Source organism: Capra hircus, chromosome 18 (assembly GCF_001704415.2).
Source record: "Capra hircus breed San Clemente chromosome 18, ASM170441v1, whole genome shotgun sequence".
Taxonomy (NCBI): domain Eukaryota; kingdom Metazoa; phylum Chordata; class Mammalia; order Artiodactyla; family Bovidae; genus Capra; species Capra hircus.
The window spans coordinates 13,755,896-13,777,345 of NC_030825.1; the positions used below are offsets into that span (position 1 = coordinate 13,755,896).

Here is a 21,450-nt window from a genome sequence, read left to right on the forward strand (position 1 = left end):
CATCCTAGAGGGCTCATATGGATTCCAAGGGGGAGGAAGGAAAAAGCTCTTCCTTAAATTCAACGTCTTGTCCATCCCTTCCTAACCCAACATTAGAAAACATTCTCTTCTATTATCCCCGAATTCCTTTACATTTATTTTTATGTTCAGATACTTAATTAGCCCGGAATTTATTTTTACATGTGGTATTATTTAGCATCACTGACATAATGCACATGAATTTGAGCAAACTCCAGGAGACAGTGAAGGGCAGGGAAGCCTGGTGTACTGCAGTCCATGGGATCACAAAGAGTTGGACACAACTTAGTGACTGAACAACAATGATTTAGAAATCCAAGCTGCTTTATTCACCCTTCAAAATAACAAATGTAGAGGAGATCCTGTCACTATGTCCATTTACAGCTGAGCATGTGGAAGCTCAGAGAGGAGGTGCCCGGCAGTGGCAAGACAGATGCTCTTGGCCCAATCTGTGTGGTTCTGAAGCACATGTGTTAATGCTAGCTGTGTTTTACTACTGTGCAGAGGAAAGACCAGAGGTAAATAAGAGGCAATATAAAGGCTGCTTACGTGGTGGGGTGAGGGATGACACCCTTTGTACAATACTTCTGACAGCCCCAAATTTCCAGAGTGGAAAAATCTAAGTGATGGCGAGCAGTGAACCTCAAAAGAAACAGGACGTTAGAACTGGCCAGGCCTTAGGAACAACACGCTTGACCCTCTCACTATAAAGCCAAGGACACAAATGCCCAGAGAGGCTCCACGATATCATAGGGACTGACAGCGGAGACGGCACAGCCCCAGCACCTGGCCCCGTGCAGAGCGGAGGCTGGGTTTCTGGAGAGGGTGCTGCCCCAGCGTGGTCGAGTCTCCTCGCATCGCAGGCAGAGCTGCACCACCGCTCAGCAAACAGGATGGGACCCAGGAGTCACGGCAGAGCCACTTAAAAAGGTCCATGCAGTCTCAGCAACTTGTCAAGTGCTCATTTTCCATTATTCTCTTATTATGTGAATTTCATGATTATGACACTGACAAATACTCAAGAACCCTGGGAACAAAAACCTGGGTCCCTGATGCCCCTTCTGGCAGAGCTGAGAACTCTGGCTCCAGGGCGGCCCGAGGCGGGCAGAGGGGGGGCACGCACATGCCACATCGGCGGCTATTTCAGGCCCTTGGTCCTGTCTCCTGCCTACCAACCTACTGTCCCAATATGAAGACAATGAATGCGTTCAGACTATGTGTGTATCAACACACCTGGGTTCTTCTGGCTAAAAGTGACAGGGAGCCCAGCAACCTGGCCCAGCCCACAGGGGTCATCCCTAACATGCAAAGCTCAGCAGTGTGAGGAGCTGGCTCCAGGCTCACCGGACACCCGGCCCCAGGAGCGAGGCACGGACACAGCCTGGCCCTCGGCTCTGACTGATGGGTCCCTTCATTTCTGCGCACGCATCAGCAGGCAGTTCTCGAGGCTAGGGGACGGATGGCAGAGAGCACAGGCAGGAGCAGGCTTACTTCCTAACCTCCCAGGGCGCTGCTCCAATGGTGGCAAACCAACAATAAAGACATCAACAAAAACTCAGCATGTCAAACGCAAGAGGTGCTCTGGGAAAAGGGGGAAACCCAAGGGGAGTGAGGAGTTCAGATATCAGGCCACTACTCTGGACTGGGCGGTCAGCTGGTCTGCAATGGCCAAGATGAACACAAGTGACCAAATGACACCAGCTGAAGGACAGGGGCGTGTGGTTCGGGCAGAGAAAGGTGAGCCCAGAGGCCTGACAGTCTGGCCTCCGTTAAGATATTCTACTCCCTGATTTTGCTCACAAAAATGTGGAAAGAGGCGGCATTTAACGAGGAAATCTAAGGGTCGAGTCTCTTCCCAAACTCTCCATCAATGAGAAAATGCTTTTTCAAACAGAGACTGAGTGCCTTGAGAACATTTTCTTCAAAGCGCTGGCAAGGCCTGCCCCCTTGAGGCGTAATGATGGGCTCAAACCATGCTCAGTAAGACCTTCTGGTGAAAAAATAAACACTTCCAATGAATATACATTTGCAAAAAATAAAATAAAATCTCCACTTAAATACTTATCTTGACTTTTCACCCAGGATCAACTGCAAAAGCGCTTCTGTTTAGAAAGCACAGTTCAGCCAAAGTCCAGCTTGATTTTAGGAGAGAAATGGAGGGAAAGATGCAGAGAACACACAGCAGTGGGCAAATGAGTGTGAGAGCATCTGTTTGGCCTCGTCTGTGACACAGGCTGGGACCACTCACTTTTCAAAGCCAGGATCTCCTAGAGGCAGAGCTTCCTGCTGTGCGAGGGCAGCTGGCCAACAGTGGGGATGGGGCGGGGGTGGGGGTGGGGTCACCCAGAGGGAGGAGCCCAGCTACAACAGTGAGGAGGGGACAGAGGTGAGACGACACGGCCAGAGGGTCCCATTGGACTGGCCGCCATCTCCAGCATCAGGGCTGAGATGAGATGAGCAGACTGTGCCCCGGGGATTGGACTGAACCCCCTGGCTTCTGCAGGTTGACTGCACCTTTTTCCCTCTAGCAGTGCGAGGCCAAAAAGCTGGGAACAAAAGGGTCACTTCTGGTTCCACCCTGCTGTGCCTCTGCAGCTGGTCCCTGCCAAGGCCTCTCCTGGCAGACTCGTCTGTCCACCTCCTCTTAATCCCCCATGCCTCTCAAGTTCAGAATGCAGGCCCCCTAGACTGCTGCAGGAATTCACTTCTCTGTTTACTGCCCACGCAGTCCCCTCAACCAAGAGACCAGCAGGGCTGTGACATTCCGAAAGCTGAAGGACCAGGATGCGCCAAAGCCTGAATGTGAACTTCCTGCCTCCAAGAGACTCCAAGCGCCTCACAGGCTGACTTCCTGCCCCCAGGAGACACTGGGCAGCAACTGAAGCTCTGACTTCCCAGAAAGGACCGAATTCAACAGCAGCTCAGGCAGCAACGGCTCCACCACGGCCCGCTATGCTGGGCTCAGAAGTTCGCTGGGGACTGGAGCGGCACGTCGTCATGGGCCAGCAATGGCCAGTCGATGGTCAGGGAGTGGCTCTGTGGTGTGGCCACCCACCAGATCACTGGCTCTCTGCTGCCTGGCCAGCACCACCCTCACTGTGTTGGCACCCAGGCGGAAGCCCTGCAGGCAGGCGATGGCCTGCTGGGCCTCGGCCGGGTCCCGGAAGTGAAGGAAGGCCCTGTGCTGCGGCCCCTGCCAGGTGAGCCGCGAGGGCGCCACGCCCAGTGCGCTGAGGGCCCGCTTCAGCTCGCTCACCCTGGCATCCCGGGGGAGGTTCCCAATCTGAACAGAGCTGGGAGGCACAGAGCCCAATTCTGGTGGGGCCAGGTCCCGAGGGCTTCTGGTGGCACCCGGAGGGCTCCGGGGCCCGTCCTGGAGGGTGACGTCCTTCCCAGCCTGCTCTTCTCGGTGGCGCAGGCTTCTGAGGATGGGCATCTTCCCCAGCATCTCACAGCTGATCTGAAAAAGCAAAGCAGCTCCAGCTATTCTCGGGGCGTCCAGGAGGGACCACGGCTCAGCCCCAGGGAAGAAGCATCAGTCACGCAGGAGCCTCTGCCACACGCGCTCGCGGAAGACTCAGCACCCTCAGGCCAGCTGTCTCCCTCTGCCGCTCTGCGTCCGCCCTACAGGACACAGCACCTGCTAGGAGCTGGACGGCTTTCTCCATTTTCCTGGGGGCCCAGAAGGCAGACAACGAGGCGTCCTATGCAAAAGTGGAGCTAAGATCACTGGTGTGAGGGTTACAGGGTTGTAAATGGCAACTGCCATGGAGACCTCCCAGGATAACAGGGCACTTTCTACCTCCATATCTGTCCCCTCCCCTGACCTATATCGTGGGTGGGGTCAGGTCTTTAATGGGGCAATGGGGATCTCCTACCCCTCCTCCTAAGGGCCAAACCCATCTAGGCATCACCGAAAAAGCACAATTAAGGCAAATGTGGAACAGAACGCTATACTGACAACACTTTCTAGCAATGAGTCATCAGGCTACAAAACAACGGATTCTACACACAATATTATATCTCAGCCAGTAGAACATTCATACAAAGGACCCTTTTGGCTTTTTGGCTAAGTTGATCAAAGAGCACTTGTAACAACAGAGGCGACAGAAGAGGCCCAATACTTGAGGTGGAGGCCCTGTGCTGTGCACCGGGGGCCCTGGGGGCTGAGCAGGGGCAGAATTGGTCTCATGTGTCTTAAGGAACCACACGGCAGAGAAGGAACTCTCTCCACCAGAAGCCCTCACCAGCACTGCAGGAAGACAAGCTCAGGTCTTTCTGACAAATCGTTCTTTAGAGGGGCATTCTGGCTTCTGTTTGGGGCATAAAGCACGTAAACAATCAGTCACCAAGGGAATTCCCTGGTGGTTCTGTGGTTAGGACTCCTTGCTTTCATTGCTGAGGGTGCAGGGTCAATTCCTGGTCAGGGAACTAAGATCCCGCAAAAACAACAACAACAAAAAAATTCAGTCACCAAGAGGCAAGCAATGGTCCAAATGCAGGCTTCCAACGCACATGAGTACCTCAACACAGATCAGCACACAAGATGAACAGGTCTAATTTGTCTACAAAAATAAATAGCTCAAATAGTACCAGAGTCCTCAATATATTCAGAATCACATGCAACTTAGGGCAATGGTTCTTATCCTTGGCAGGGTGTCAGAGACCCTGGAGAGAAGCTAAGGTTCCCTCCCACAAAAGAATCCCCTACAACTGTGTACAATAACCCAACCCCTGTGCATGGACCTCCAAACTGCAAGAGACACACAGGTCCCAGGTTGAGAATCAATGGATTAGGATAAGACTGAGAAGAAACAAGAACGCCCAAGCATGTCAAATGCCCTCTCAGAGACCTAGAGGCTTCCAGCCCCTACTGGCTCCCACTCCCAGCGCTAGGCAGGTAGGTGACTCCACCGCAGCAGAGCCTCGCCTGCCAGACGCTGTTCTTGTCACCGGCACAGCTGAGTCAGGAACCGTGCGAGTCTTCAGAACAGAGCACACTGCTGCACAGAGAAAAACTTCCTCCTCCTCACATTTCCCACTGAAGTGAAGTGAAGTGAAAGCTGCTCAGTCGTGTCCAACTCTTTGCGATTCCATGGACTATACAGTCCATGGGATTCTCCAGGACAGAATACTGGAGTGGGTAGCCTTTCCCTTCTCCAGCAGATCTTCCCAAACCAGGGATCGAACCCAGGTCTCCCACAAAACAGGCAGATTCTTTACCAGCTGAGCTTAAGGGAAGCCCAAGAACACTGGAGTGGGTAGACTATCCGTTCTCCAGCGGATCTTCCCGACACAGGAATCTAACTGGGGTCTCCTGCATTGCAGGTGAATTCTTTACCAACTGAGCCATGAGGGAAGCCCCACTGCTGAGATGCAAAAAGAAAACAAAAACCATGTCTTTGCCATGAAGACACCCATAAGATGGGGCCAAGCTTCCTGATCAAAGGGCATTTTCCTCCACTAGAGGCTCTGTGTCCCAAAGAATCCCAAAGACGTCCCGAGTCCAGCCAACCTGACTCCCTCCCACATCCCTGGTCTGCCTTCTTAAGGGGTTCAAATTCTTGCATTCTTTTGAAGTGTTTAGCAGCAAGTTTAAACTGGTCACATTTAGAGTCGTAAGGATTTCTTAAGTTCCTGGATCATTTAGAAAGGATGATCAAATTTAAAACAGTAATCACAGTCAGATGGAAAGCGTGTCTGTGTCCTTGAGTGGAAGAACGAAGCGTTGCCCCAGTCCCCGCACCAGCAGTGGGGGCCACCAAGGCCACGCCTCCTGGTAAACACGGTGCGCCCACTGGGTGGGCCTGCTGCGAGGCTGCCTCGGCTGGACGGCTGCCCCTGAAGTCCTGAAGTGCCTGTGATTTTTGCCCAGTGGATCCACAGGTAGCTGTGCACATTCTCAAGAAGCCTGGCCCCGTGGGGCAAGGCTCCACGCTCACGCAGCAGATATCCATCCTAGAACGTGTGTGAGGCACACATGCATCCTGTGCGCGTCCCCGGAACTCACTGACCCGAGCCGGCACCCGGACAGACTGCAGTCAGCGGCAGGACGAGGAATGCCCTCCAGCACACCACAAACCTACGGGGTCCACAGCATCGCCATGCCGACACACACTAAGCGGTCTTGGGAAGGGAAGTGCAGAAATGCAAGCCTTTTATGTAAAACTGCTCATTTTGAGAGCACTGTGTTCCTTAGGACGGCAAAGCTCAGCATTAGTGCCCTCTCTGCAGACCCGCAGGCCCATGCCCCATGAGTTCTAAAGGAAAAGCCTCTCTGATGAGGGGGCCTCTGCTGCTTTACTTCCCCAGCCCCCTGGCCCCCGTTGTGCTCCTTGTGGAATGGCACATGTGGGCTGATGGAGGCCCAGAGGTGACAGCCTCTGAGAGCCCAGAAGACAGGCTGGATTCCCACATGGGGACCCGTAGGGGTGCTATTTTTCCTGGCTGGCAATTAGGAACATTTGTTAGGTTTTTTGTCAATTTGCCATGTGAAATAAAAGATATTGTTTGTTAATCAAACAGGAAAAAAAAATTATGCCTTCTGTAACTAATCATTCCATTTGAAAAGCTGGTATAAAGCAAAACTGGCTTTTTTCTATGCCCCAGTCACTTCTTGCTGAAGCACGGAGATGGCAGTCATTTATGAATACATGTTCCCTTTAGAGATTAAGTTTAAAACCTGTCCCCTACAAATGCACACTAAGCCCAACACAATCAGAAATCTGACTCTCGAGGCATCTGCCGCCAACCCAAGACGACACTGGCTCTAACCTCACCCCCGGGCCACACTGGGGTCACGTGAGTCTACGTGGGGAGCGTCACAGAAGGCTCAGGACCTACCCGTCTGTGCCCAGGAGCCAGCCTGAAACAGCACTACAAGCAGCACTGAGCCGCCCCCGCCACCTCCCCGTCCCCGAGGCGCTCTGGCTGCACACACTGCAAGGCCAGGCAAGAGTCTGGGGGCCGGAGGACCCCGCCTTCACAGGGCCCACACAGGGGGACGACCAGCTGGTGGCAGAGCTGAGAGCTCAGGACCCACAGTGAGGGATTCTCGGCACGGCCTCACCGATGGTTAGCATCCCCCAGGAAGACGGTGAGTAAACCGAGGTCCCGGCAAGCAGGCATCGGTGTGGCTGAGGGGTCTCAGGAAGCTGTGGCTGTTTCTCTTTCATCTAAGAGGGATTCTATTCATCTAACACAACTGATAACCTAACTTGTTCCTGTTTTCATCTTTTTCTTACTAAATTATGGGTATTCTCCGAGGCAACCATCTCCTCTCCCTGGCGAGGCCCCCAGAACCCTCCCTCCCTGCACTGCAGCTGGCCCTCAGCTATGAAGAGCGGCCCCTCTGGCACATCCTCCCAGACCACATGCTCAGCCCTGAGCACAGCCCCTTCACTCCCACGGCCGGTGTCTTTGCCACCACTCCATCTAAATGGAGACTGTGGGCCCGGATTCCAAGGAACCTTCAGTTCTAACCACCCTGAGGGATGTTTCAACAGTCATGAAGGATGTTGCACCTTCTCCCTGCTCTCACCAGGGGTGATTCCAGCAGGAGCACAGGTGTTCTGCAGGGAGACCCTCGGGGTGGGATGAGAGCAGAGGATGTCCCCTCTGGGCCATCCTTGGCGGTGGACACTGCTGATTCCCACGCCCAGAGGAAAGCAGCCTTCCAGCCCTGGATGACTCAAGTGTAAGGAATGTGAAATATGGACAAACATGCTAATTTGACCAAGAGTTTCAATCCAATCGGAGCACAACTTCTCCAGCTTTCTCAGTAACTCTGGCTATTTTCCAGCAGACAGCATCATAACCTAGAGGTTGGCTTCCGGGGTCAAACTTCTATTGCAGACCAGTCTGTGATGCATGCTACTGCCTACTCTGGAGAGAAAGTCACCATGGCATCAGCTTATGAAGCTGTGGGTGCTGCCTCCCCAATTCCATTCTGCATGGAGGCGCAGATGGCACTGAGAAAGTCGGCTTACAAAAGGAAAGCCTGATGATTAGGGCCATGTGCAGCTGGGGTGGCAGAAGACAGCTCCTAGAGATGAACCCAGCTGGCAAGTAGATTCGAGGGGCTGGCTCTCCTAGTGGAGCTGGCCACCTCCCACCGCTATCGCTGGCGCCATGTGCAGACCTTGGATCCTGCCTACTTGGAGGATCTCGCGGGCTTCTTAAGCATGTTCTCCAGCCCATGCCTGGAGCCTGATTCAGAAGCTGTTGTTCAAAAGCTCACGGGTGGCTCTAACACACAGCCACGCAGGCCTGGGACAGCAGTCTGACAGAGAACGCAGGGAGAGGGGGTGTCTGTGAGCCACGGGCTGGCACTAGCCTCTCTCCACCTCGCGGCGACCCACCTTGGACCACGCGATTCCCGCTGGCTTGGGGCGCTCACACCCTGTGGTGATGACTCGAGTTGGAGTGAGGATATAGTCCACAGTGAGGTCGTGGTCCTCGAGGAGTGCTTCAGGTATGTCAACGACCTGGTCGAACAGAAGTGGGTGAGGGAGCTGCTTGGGGTGCGGCCCCGGCCGCGTTCGCCGCGCCTGTCGATGGAAGGACGATGTCCCCCAAACCCGTCCTGCTCCAGGCCGAGCTGCCACGCCATCAAGCACATCTGGCCCGGCGAGCCACACCCCACACCCGACACAGTGCAGAGAGAAGGCAGAGGCCCAGCTGCCTCGCCCTGGCCCTCACGCTCCATGCCCAGTGGCAGCTCTGCTTGGCCTGCTCCCAGGAAGCACCTGGCAATCATGGACGATGGTGACCACTGGCGTCCCCTGGCTGACCGCTCCCATCGACACCATCATGGCGTATTCGAGGTCGGCATAGCCTTCTCCCTTCCCAACTCTCCAGCCTAAGAGGCAAGGCAGAGAAGCAGCACGTGTGGGTTCTGGGGAATCAGGCAGGAGCACACTTCTCATCGTGGACTTGGGGGAGTTCAAGGGGAAGTGCCACGTGGGACGGTGCCTCGGATAACACACAGTCAAGGAACTTGGCAGCCTGTGCACCTTTACGAAGGAAGTAGAGCTTGTACTTGCAGGAGATTTATGTTAACAGATCCACATTTAAAAGGGAGGGAAGGGCAGTTTCTAAAGCACTAAAAACAAGTTCCTACTAAAGGCAAATCGTTTTCATTGTGCAGGGACAGTGGGAAGTCTGCATCATGGGCTGGAAGTGAACTGGCTCAGCCCTGCCTGAGGTGCTAAGCAGGGGCCTCGCTGGGGGCCCGGTGCTTAGCACTCTGCCACTGCCGGTGCCAGGGGCACCAGCTCAGGCCCTAGTCAGGGAACTAAGAGCACAGCCCGCAACTTGGAAGGAGGCAGTTTAAGCAGGGCTATGTCGCAAATTCACAAATTTGGCACAAGAAAAGGATTTGTTATCTGAAGCTCAAGGACAAGCTAAGCAGGGGGAAAGGACACAAGACAGTGGACGTGAGCATGCTGCGAGCTCCCAGCCAAGTCCAGTTACTCCTCTCAGTAGGATGCCCAGGCCAGCCAGGAGTTCTGACTTCTATGTGACATCAGCACCATCTCCGAGCACAGAAGCCCCATCACTCAGGCATCCTTCTAAGAGTCAGACCTGACTGTGCTACTTTAACAATGAGAAGTCTTCAACCATGCATGCAAAGAGAAAGACAATTCAATAGCAGGGCAGCAAAGGATACAAATGGACCAGAGAGACAGGCAACAGTGTTCACAGGAGAAACATTCAAGCTCACCCAAATCGGATGTAAATCAAGAGGCAACTCAAACACCATTGCTTACTATCAGACACAAAAAGTGAGGTGTGATAATCCTAGTTACTAACAGGGGAAGAGAGAGAGAGGCAAGGCAGATGGTGTGCGAGGATGAGAGGTGGGCACCCCTGCTGCAGTATAACTTGGCGACATCAGGATTTAAGAACCCACTGGTCCAGTAACTCCTCTCCTAGGAGTCATCCCAGAGAAGGAAATGGCAGCCCACTCCAGTGTTCTTGCCTGGAGAATCCCAGGGACGGGGGAGCCTGGTGGGCTGCCGTCTATGGGGTCGCACAGAGTCGAGCACGACTGAAGCGACTTGGCAGCAGCAGGAGTCATCCCACAGGCAGTCCTCCAAGGCCCCCTTAGGCCATAGGACATGACTACACAACACCCTCCGCGTGTCTGCACACAGAGCGTACCCTGAGGACATAGGTAAAGTGTCTCTAACGGGAACACGTGGAAAACAAGGAACCCAGAATTGCAACATCCTGCTCCTAAGCATCTCACACAGTAGCTCAGAGCAGGAGCAGGCAAAGAGTAACTTTAGGGCAATATGTTAAAGGCTGACACTGAAAAACACAGTGCTCAGGGTTGGAAATGAGAGACTTAGAGTACTTCTCACCAACGACTTACTGGGAATCGCCAGCAAGTTACTGGGAACCTACTGAAGGAAGAACGTGGCTTTGGCTGATACACTTCCAAAGAGAGATCTGGGGATGAACATCTTCGGACAATCTCTTGGCGGGAAAAGAAGAAAGAGAGAGCTTTCCTAGTGACAGGGGCCCCAGCCACACACACAGGTTCAAGTCTGCAATGCGCTGACCCCGCTCCAGAGCAGCAGCTTGTTCCCGACAGCACCAGACAGCACCACGCCGAGCCTGGAGCAGGGCAGGGCAGATGGGAAGAGGCCCCAGGGAATGAGTCCCAGGGCGGGTCAGCCCAGCTCACAGGCTGGCGGGGTGACCCACGCTGTCCCGGCTCACAGGCTTGCAGGGAGAAGCCTCAGGCCCCACAGGCAGGCTCAGGACACCCCGCACTGACCAGGAGGCTACTGCTGCACAAGAAAAAAGAGGTTCAGAACCCAGCATTTCTCCATTTACTGGAGGCTCTCCAAAACCAACTATTTACTGACACACTGCAAATAAATCCAGCTCCAGTTCCAGTTAACTTAAGAACAGAGGAAATCTTTCACCACCTGAAAAGAGATGACCTCATGTCATTTCTCCTGTTAAGAAAAAGTGGAAATGCTGTAAAGGTGTTGAGTGGGGATAAGAGTGGGAGGGACTGAGTTAATTCTTCAACATGAGTGATAGATGCAGTGGTTTCGAGGCCAGGCATGCATCCAGAAAGCTGAAATTACTCACTGTCATCATCTGTAAGGCGACCGGAGGGCTGGGGGAACAGCAGGCTGCAGAGTCACATCTCAGAGTTTCTGTTCTTAATCTTACCTTTTTCAGAAACAGCCACGGACCCCACCACAACCAAGTCCACAAGGACCTTGGAGTCCAAGCCCACGGGAGTGCTGTAGTTCCTCACGCCCTGTGAACAGACACGCGACCTGAGAGCTCCCCGTGCAGCGACACTGCTGGCCTCATAACCCACGGGCAGGCGCGCTCAGGCTCTGAACTTCCCGCGGGAAGCAGGTGGGCCGCCCCCCCAACGGCAAACGATGCGGCATCGCGGAAGCTGTAGCTCAGGAAGCCACGCATCAGAACCATTTTAAGGCAGTTCCCACAATTCTTCACCAGGGGGAACTGACAGCAAAAGGGACAGGACTTTCATTTCATAATATTCAGGAAATCCCTTCCTCCCAGGAGGCAGGAGAGCACAGTGATTAGAGCCCAGGGTCGGGAGTCACAGGAACCGGGTCCAGACCCCTCCTCTGCGGCCTCAGCAGAAAGAAGCTCTCTGAGCATCAGTCTCCTCCTCTGCGGCACAGGGACAACAGCCCCGCCTCGTCCCGCACATTGGAATGAGGTGACAGAGCGCAGGCAAAGCATCCAGCATGTAAGACACGGCCATTAAGCATGTGGGACATGTCAGTTCACCATGAACACTGGAGGCCTCTCTGCATGAACAGCCAGTTATTCAACCAAAGAGCACCCAAAGGACACCCACTTATCCCAACTAACACAGCCTGAGTGGAGGCACAGGGAGGCTACTGCGGCCACGACTCTGATGACAGGCCCTGGGGAAATCTAGGGAACTAGAGTCGGACACTGCGAGGCCCAGTACCCGGCAGGAGTGGCCACCGGACAAGTGACAAGAACACGACAAGTGACTGGTCCAAGGAGCAGTACTATGATTACCTTGGGGCCTCCCAACAGTCAAACCACAGTCATTGGCCCCAGGTGCCCCCACTGTGGGAAGGCCTGTCTTTCCTTAAGCTCACTACACCCATGCAGCAAGGTGTTTCTTGCCCATGGCTGGCATCTTCAAGCCTGTTTCAGGGGGCTCAGTGCCTGGCAGCCTTGGGGAGCAGACACTGGCATCAGATCTTCTGTGCTGTAACCCGTCTGTCAGGCCCCCCTTCTCTCAGGGGTCAGCCTCACCTGCTCAGCTTGAGCAGACAGAGCATGAGCAACCAGGAGTCTCCCTGACACTCCAAAGTCCTATTCTACTTAACCGAGAGTCACCGGAGGGGCAGAGGGACCTAGGCAGTGAGCAGATCCCTCTGTCTCCCCCCGGCATGGTTCCCAGAACACTCCTGAGGCCAAGAGTAAATGCGGAGACAGTGGTGGCAGACACAGGCGGCTGGGGCACGACAGTGGCAGGAGGCTGAGGCGCAAACTCAGCAACGTGCCTGCCGTGAAGTGAGGCGACATCACAGTCTCCTGAAGTGGCATACACGGTGGCAGCATTTCACCACCAAGCTTCGGCCACCTAAATAACAATCGTACTAAGTCTGCGTCTGCGTTAGACATGTCTTTATGACTCTCTATTTGCCATTTTCCTCCACCACAGAGAAAACAACACTCTGAGGTTCATGACCCTGGATCTCTGATTTCTAGCCAGTATCTCATGATATAAAAGAGCCCAAACACTGTTCAATTTGCACTCAAGCTCAGTCGTGAGAGCCGGCCTCGCTTTACTCTGGCCGGGCCACACTTTCAGGAGTGCCCACGAAAGACTGGCCAGTGCCGGCGCGTCACAGAGCCTCCTGGGAACAAGCTGAGTGTTGGTTGCTTTTCAAAGGGGAGGGGATGCTGTGAAGGGGGACACAGACCATTGCACCGGCACCACAGCCACAGCTGACCTGGACTTCAGTACGAGGAAAAGGGCTGCTTTACTGTCCAGAACCCAGGATTATAACTGACCAGATTCCCGCCAGCCCTCGGAAGTGTGGGCCTGGGTCTGCGGCCACATCCACCATCTGCAGGGCAGCATGTGGTGGGCACTTTGAACAGTGACCAGAACCAGGGTCATCTCTTATATTCTCACATTTGTTTTTCCTTTAATTTTTTTTCCACACGTTTTATTATCTTACTTTATTATATGTATCTTTGTATGTCACGCCAAATTCTGTTTTTGCAATAAGACAGATTATCAATAAACGACAATAAAGCATTCACTTGTTATACACTAGACTTAGGTGGAAAATCCCTTTTAGAAAGGTATTTCTTGATGCTCCATTCTCCTTTTCACCAGACTAGGAATCAGATGATCTGAGGTGAACTCCAGAACTCTGAAAAAAGTCACCAAATTCTATTTCTTTGTCTGTAAAATACTAGACAAATTTCATTATAAGGCACTCTAATGTAATGTTTACAGTATACTGGTTTCATGGCATCATGAGGCAGGAAAAGAAAATATTGTTAAATTACTAAAGCCTTTATTACTTCAGCACTTGGTGAGACAATTTCCAGTTGAACATATTTTGGAAATTCTACCCTGTGGTACTACCCTGTGGTATCTGAGAAAATGCTCTAGGACACCGAACAGCATCAAAAGTTAACTCTAGAGGGCGCCAGAGCACCAGAAAATTGGCTTTTCCTTTTCTCTTTCTTACCAGGAAGTTTACTATTTGTCACCCTGGTGCAGAAGAAAAATCAAGTGCCTGGCAGCTTTTCCTCTGGGCTCCTGTAACGACAAGATTGCTGAACACCTCACACCATGCTTCATTCGGTTTTGCTAAACACAGACTTCAACCCAGTGGCGGAGTCACAATGTTCTAACTCACCGGAGGGCATGGCTGAGAGTGGTTCTTCCCTGCGGCTGGCGCTGCTTCCAAACTCACCTGAGAGGTGGCACATTTTCTCAAGATGTCTTTAGTTGCTCCAGGGGGTGGAGTAATCTTATTAAACAACCCCGTTCTCAGTCGTGGTGTTGGAACCAACAATGTTTTTTTGCTCTTTTAAAAGAAAAGACAGTAAATAAATTACAAAATTTAACATGGGAACTTTCTTATGTATTGTTTTAACATTTCAGGAACAGAAGCAAGCTACTATTACCTGTATTTTGGGGTATGTGTCAAGAAGATGAGCTGGTTTGCAAACTCAACTAAATAATACTTGGGCACGATTTTACTTAAGAACAGTTTACACTACCCTGACTCAGAATAAAGGGGCGAGGGTTTGTAAAACTTGCTGATTCTATTCTACTTGCCATTCAAAATTGTTCCCAGTGAAAATGATGATGCAAATCCAAAAGAAGTCTGTCCTGAAGAAAACTCCAACCATAATCTTACTGCCTTATGCTCCTCGAATTACGCGCTATCCAGGTACAATGATGTTTTATTTTGAAGCCACATTAAGACATTACCCCATCAAGCACTTATATCTAATTCGCTGCTCAGTAAATCAGTCTGAGAGATCAGTACCCGTTATAATCAATATTTTACACTGACTTGTGTCAATAGCCGTTTTATTCTATTTAATTCTCAAATGTTTATTGCAAGACCAAGAACAGAGGTTTTCAGAGTGAGGGCCCCTGGGCACCATTTGACATGATCAGCAGCTCTGGGATGGGGCCCAGCAGCCTGGTTTAATAAGCCTACCCAGGACTCCTGATGCACAGGGCAAGTTTGAGAACCACAGCCAAGGACACTGCTGCAGATTATACAAGGGTGGGCCATGAGGCAGTTATAAAATTTTAAACTCTTTTATGTTAAAAATAGCATATCTTACTTTTTGAGCAGGAGATGACAGCCTAAGACCAATAAATGTCCTATAAAATTACAGTTTGGCTTTCTTAAATAAAGGTTTTCAATCCCAAGAAGCGTATTTCAACAGAAGTAACAACAGAGGTGGGTGACTTTGTCTGCAGTCTCCAGACTCTGGTGTACTGCCCAATACTCTGCTAACCCATTGGTTGCAAACTAGAGGTCCCTGGGGAGCTCTGAGGCTCACCAAAGTCGAGGTCCACTCAAGCCTGACTCAGAACTGGACATCAGCAACAGTCTTTCAAAGCTCCCCAGCAGGTGCTAACTTACAGACAGGATGCTCAGACTGGCGGTCTCACAGCTTCACCAGTGTGTTTACCATGACCAAGTTCTCATAATAGCACCAGATGAGGGTCTGGGGCCGAGCCTGGGAAGCTGTACCCCCAGGCATCACCCCCAGGTGATATGGCCGTGCATATCACCATCCTAGCCTGATCAAGTATGCACCCCCCCACCCAGGATGGAAGGTGCCTGCAGAGCAAGGCTTCTCAGGAGGTGTAGGGAAACTGAGTCGCCACCTGAGGCCCAGCAGCATACGACAGGATCCCACAGACCCCACACTGCCCCAACATCAGCCATTAAATGAAATGAAGGCTGTCACCTGAATGGTACTGCTTTTATAGTTTTGTTTATATTTAATTTACATGTGTATTTTGATTTTACAATCACACTGGAGCTATGAAATTTAAATTTATGCCAAGTTTTATACTTATGCCTATTAAATGAAATTATAAATTAAGGCAACCCTGGGGGGAATTTTTCTTCTTGAAAAGGGACCTATTATATATAAGAAACAGTGTTCTAATTCATGTGTTTGGGGAACTCATTTATAAGATTTCTTACTCATAAGTCATCAAATTTCAAAGAATTATAGTATCACAAATGTAGTAGAAGAAATATACATATTGTAATTGTTCTCTTCTGGAGAGGTACATCAACACCTTTCCTCTTTTAATTCAGACACGTTCAGGACTTCTGACTGACAAACAATGAAAGAGTTCTGAATGTCCTGGGAAAAACAATTCCACGGACACATTCTGCATGGAGGGAGTCAGAACCCTCCTTCCAAATGCAGGATGGTGCCCACTCGCCAGCCACCGGTGGCGGGCAGGCTGGCCAGCAGCCAGGGCTCTGGCTCAGGGAATGGGATTACCTGCAGCGCCAGCAACCGGACACCTTCCAGTGGCTTATCAGGGTCCACTTTAAGTTCCTGCGTTCTGGCAAAAACCTCGAGGTCTCTGATGTTTTGGCAAGCCAGATAAGAGCCCTGGTTAGGTAGAGAGACAGAGGTGCACTTACTTCAAGGACGAAGAAACGGGCGTTTTTCTGGGGAGCGTCAGGGTTGACTTTAATGGTTCTGGCCATTTTGAATGCCTGCAAACGTGGGAAATGCTCGGCGGCCCGAGAAGCACCCTGTTTTTAAATGCAAGTGCACGTTACCAAGAGGCCACTGCCCTGAGCCACCTGCAGCCTGACGCTCCAACACCTCCCCCACACAGGTGTGGGGGCCAGTGCTGAGACCAGGTCTGGGGTCACCCGAGAAACGTCTAAAGGGCAGCCAGGGTGCAAAGGGCTTAGAAGCCAGCCCCACTGGCTGGGGCTCCCTCTCAGAGTACATTGGCCCTTAGGAGCCAGTTGTATGAAAAGGCACCACAAGGATCGAAGGCTTCCAGCCAGGAGAAATATTCCACTCTGTACCAAATGGGAAGCAGTAGCCTCAGTACCACCTCAGGGCAAGATGCAACTCAACCACCAATCCCGCACAGAAAGGCAAGAGGTGCTTGAGAGTGAGTGTGAAGTATTAATAACATGATGAAGGACATCTCTAAGCATAGAGACATCCTGGCCAGCTGGTTCAGATTTCACACCACTCACTGTTCAGCGAGTTCAAATTCACCGTGAAGCGGGGTGGTAACTGTCTTACTACTGTTACTCATTCAGGAATATCCCAATTTCCTTGTGAATGTTCCAGGAATGGTTCAGTACCTTGAAGTTGGGAATCCTGTGATGAACAGGCCGGGGAAAATCAGCTAAATTTTGTGATTCCATGTAGTCCCAAATCCGCTCACGAATGTCCTGTTTGGAAACACCTACAGCAATAAAGGGTGTGACTGATAAAACACACGGACAGGACCCCCACAGCACAGCAGTCCCAGGGCCCAGGGCCTGTCTGCTCCCACTGCATCCTCAGCTCTACCACGCCAGACAGAACCTAGGGCTTCTGACCCCTACGTCGAAAAACCAAGGCTGGTGACACTTGACACCTCAACAAATTGTTATAGTCCAAACACAGTGTACATTTAACATAACTCAAGTGCTTAATGAAGCCTATTCTATGAACCTGTAGCAGCAGGACAAACACCACTCAAGCCATGGACCCAAGCACTCCTAAGTCCTTTCTCGGAGACACGAGTCCTGCTCAGTCAAGGCTCTGTGATCTCACTCTGTCTGTCAGGCTTGAGACAGCTATGATTACTTCCCTCTCTCTGCAAGGCCTGTTCGCTTGCCTGAGTGATGTGTAAGCCAGCTGCTACTTTGGATTACCTACCGCAATCCACTTTATTGCGAGAATCTTTATTCTAGATCTCACTTTGGAAACGAATTTTCAGGCAACAAATATTCCTTAATTATTTGATTAGGGAATGCCCTTAGAAATCTTGCATTACCTACATGCTCCTCTTGAAATGGAGAACTACAAAAAGCAGTTTCCAGTTGAGCGGGAAAAAAAATAATAGTGGCACATTAATATAAACGCATTTATATGGAGTTTTGTTTCTCTTGGTCCAAAGGGCTATCCTTGCACCTGTGCAGAAGTTTGCGCCAAATCACTCTGCTGTGACATGGCACCTCTCAACACCTGGGCGGCAGCTTCACCTTCTCAGGTCCTCAGTCTCCCCTGAGTAAAAGCTGCTCAAAAGTGACACAAGGCAGCAGTCCCACAGCAGACCTGGAGCCACCAAACTGGGCGGTAGGATGTGACTGGCGGCTGGCTTCTCACCATAAACATTTATGAATTATGTGACTTTGAATCTTGTGAATAAATTATATTTTAAATAACTTCTTTGTAAATGGAGTTTTAAAACACACAAAGGCATCTATATAATGAAGAGCCTCTCTCACTGTCTCCTGAGTACCGGGTCCCTTCCCCTGAGATAGTCAGTTGCATCCGCTTGTCCTGATGAATTTTTCCCCAGGCATCTCAGGCTGCTGACAGGAGACACTCCACTCCTGTCCCCCATTCTCTTTCCCTCAGAGGGTGCCCGAGACAAGCAGCTACATATACTACAATGAGTTCTGTTGCTGTTTACTTATTATCCTGCAGATTGGCCTGCACGGTATATAAAAAGCACCCTCACACTTTTCTGCAATTGTGGGTAGGTCAAATTTTATTCAAGCAGTCCTTGACTGATGGGCAGGGGGCTTTCCAACCTTGCTACTGACACATGCCTTTACAGACCTCGCCAATTTATAATGATTTATTAAAGGTTTACATGTAGTTTTATCATGTTCAGGGCCAGAGCCAAAGGTTTCCAGTGCTTATGCCCTCAGGCTAGACACAGATCCCCTGGAACACCAACCATACCAGGCCCTTCACAGGTAGACCCCAGAGCGTCCTGGAACCCACTGCAAACACTCTGGTGCCTCTTGACCCTTCTGAACCACGGCAGAAATCAAGACTGCAGATTCATGTGTATTTAGGGAACAAGCATCTCCAAGGATGCAGGACTACAGTGCTGTCGGCCTGGTTAAGGCCATGTAGGCAGCTTCCAGGACTTGGCTTGTTCTTTCCTGCTGGGAGCTCTGCATTTTCTGGTCTCTGCTGGAAGTCTGTTCTACTCCCTGTCAGTCAAACCCTCACTCTTCAAGGCCTAGCTTTAGCACCACCTCCAGGAAGTCTCCCCTCCATGCTGCTCCAGTGCTCTGAGGATCCCTGACACCGAGTGTGGAATGAGCTGCAAAGCCCTGTTGTCCACTTCAGCCTCGTCTCCTGCCACCCCCCACCATGAATTTTAAAAGGGGCCCAATGTTGGTCCCTGGCCTCACACATCTGTACCCCTGTCTTTTTCAGGTCTTTGTACCTCCTCTCCTGTCAGGGCTAGCTGAGACAGACATTCCTCCTTTGGGACCTCTGATTCTTGAGGAACCCAAAACACCCTCACTATTTTTTTTTTTTTTTTTTCAAAACAGAAACCATTAAAACAAATTCCCTGGTGGTGCACTGGTAAAGAATCTACCTGCCAATGCAGGAGACACGGGTTTGATTCCTGGTCCAGGAAGATCCCACATGCCGAGAGACAACTAAGCCCAGGAGCCACAACTATTGAGTCTGTGCTCTAGAGCCGGGGAGCCACAACTGAAGCCTGAACCCTCTACAGCCTGCGCCACAAGGAAAGCAGCCTCAATAAGAAGCCTGTGTCCTGCATGTAGAGAGCAGCCCCTACCTGTCACAACCAGAGAAAAGCCCCTGCAAATAAGGAAGACCCAGGACAGCCAAATAAATAAACACTTTTTTTTTAAAAAGCCACGACATTACTTTCACTAACAACTTAGAGGTCCAACAATATCCCCAGCACTGTGCAGGTCGCTGTGTGGGACCCAGGAATTGTAGGAATTGCGGCCCTTGCTCCAGAGTCAATTAATCATCACATCTGAGTGACTCCCATTTAGAAAGCAGCGGGCTAATTGCAAGGGGAGGGAGAGAATAAAAGGGCAGCGCCCTGCCCTTGGAAAGTTACCAAAACATGGGAAATAATTAGGATAATAAAAGGCGACATATATTAATGTGAGAAATGCATGAACCCTGTTCTGTAACTGCCCGTCAGGTCAGCCTGGGTCTCCCTCCTCCTTCTACCTCTAGCCCCGAGCGCAGTCCTGGCACTTGGCAGGCATCTCCAAAGGTCTTTGTTACCATTCCACCGGGCTACCAGCACCTGTTTCCTGTGCTGTTCGATGCTGCCCGGCCAGTAACGGAGGAGGGGATTTATTCACATTTCTCCAACTCGGCTTTAACAGACCGTGGGGGCAGCGAGAGCCTCAGTACCATCTTTGCCAGGCAATCCTGCAATCAATCACCGAAGCTCAGGGGCTCTGGGGCGAGCCTCCTCAGGGCCTGGGGCAGACGACACAGGAGGCAGAGCTCATCTGGGGGGAGGCGGGTGCGGAAATGGACACCACCACCTACCCAGAAGGCAGCCCCGCTTCTTCTACCTACTCCACCGACAGCGTCCCGACCCCCCTCAGAACCCTCGGAGACCCCGCCTATCCATGTCCCCTTCTGTCTCTGGCGGTTTCTCCGCCCAATCCCTGGGGACTCCTCCACGACCCCTTGCCCGTCCCTCACGTGGCCCCTCCGCGACCCCCAGTCCATGTCTCAGGCGGCCCCTCCGCGTCCCCCGCCCGACACTCAGGTGGCCCCTCAGCCTTCCTTGGCCCGTCTCTCAGGTAGCCCTCAGCGTCCCCTGCCCGACTCTCAGGTGGCCCCTCCGCATCCCCCGCGCGTTTCTCAGGTGGTGCCCGGGGCCGCCCCTCACCCGCCCTCGGCTCCATGGCGACGCTGTCAGTGCGCGACACCTCCCTCGGCGGAGTCCCGTGCAAAGTGACGTCACCGGTGCGCGCACTCCCCGCGCCTGCGCACTAGTCTGGACCGGGGGTGGGGGCACGGTGGCCTCGCCGCAGAGGCCTGGTGGGAACGCTCTGCTGCACGCATGCGCGTGCGATTCTGCGCGCCGGGAGGAGGGTGGTGCGTGTGGGCCCTGAACGTTTATTCTCAATCAGGCGAGCACTGAGCGCTAGGTCTGACTGGCATTTGCCAGGAGCTGGGTGGGCAGAAGAGGGGGCTACCGAGTGAACACCCGTAGCCTGTCCGAGCCCACTGCCAGTTCAAACACACCCACCTCCACTTCTAGTCCCCAGAGGCCCCCTACTCCGAGAAGCCGACCGGGATTGCTCCTCCATGACTCAATTCCTCCCCTGTGAGACTCTACAGATGTTAAATGACACGGTCTGTTTTCTGCTCCCTCTCTTCTCTCCGCATCATCTTCACACAAACACCTCCTAAAGTGCTAAAAAGTAAATAAATAGAATAATAAATAATTCTAATAGCAACAGAAGCTGGCTCCCAAGAAACTAGATTCCCTCCCCGCTGGTGAGTGAGTCACTCTGCTTCGTTCAGTCCTTTGTAGGCCCGTAGGATCTCCCTCTCTTGTGGTCACCGTGAGACCCAGTGGTCACTTTGAGGGAGGATGGTGATTCTAAGCCTGATGTATTTCCTGGAGCTCAGAATACCCAACCCACAGTCTGCAGGCTCGGTGAAAAACAGCTTCCTCACCTCTTTCTTTCCCTGCCCTGTCCAACAATCAAAGCCCTGTCTGCACCTCCCAGGGAGCAGTCTGCTTTTTCTGGGCTCTGATAATGAATCCTTTTACCCCACAGGGTTAATTACAGGCTTGTAAGTTGCTGGTATAAAAAACTAAAATATCATAGACATTGAGTCATGTGTTCAGTCATCCCTTCACGCATACACTCT

General features: G+C 51.9%; 1 protein-coding gene across 3 annotated transcripts; it reads right to left on the reverse strand.

Annotated features, from left to right (window-relative positions):
- Nucleotides 325-20,520, reverse strand: MTHFSD (methenyltetrahydrofolate synthetase domain containing). 3 transcript variants are annotated; one of them, XM_018061823.1, is made up of 8 exons: nucleotides 20,456-20,520; nucleotides 16,911-17,000; nucleotides 16,078-16,191; nucleotides 14,001-14,114; nucleotides 11,212-11,302; nucleotides 8,766-8,878; nucleotides 8,379-8,504; nucleotides 325-3,478 (listed from the first exon to the last, which is right to left on the reverse strand). In XM_018061823.1, the coding sequence occupies exons 2-8, from the start codon at nucleotides 16,971-16,973 to the stop codon at nucleotides 3,014-3,016; spliced, it is 1,086 nt and encodes a 361-aa protein (XP_017917312.1). In that variant the 5' UTR covers nucleotides 16,974-17,000; nucleotides 20,456-20,520; the 3' UTR covers nucleotides 325-3,013. The 3 variants fall into 3 exon arrangements, with proteins under 3 accessions (XP_017917312.1, XP_017917310.1, XP_017917311.1); XM_018061821.1 differs by having other exon boundaries at nucleotides 16,911-17,014; XM_018061822.1 differs by lacking the exon at nucleotides 16,078-16,191 and adding an exon at nucleotides 16,224-16,337 and having other exon boundaries at nucleotides 16,911-17,014.

Excerpts from the sequence above, each read along its gene's own strand:
- MTHFSD (XM_018061821.1), bottom strand. Across the intron at positions 14,115-16,077 it reads TCCGGTTGCTGGCGCTGCAG|AGCAAAAAAACATTGTTGGT; the intron begins GTAATCCCATTC and ends TTCTTTTAAAAG. Across the intron at positions 11,303-14,000 it reads GAAAATGTGCCACCTCTCAG|GGCGTGAGGAACTACAGCAC; the intron begins GTGAGTTTGGAA and ends GTCTGTTCACAG.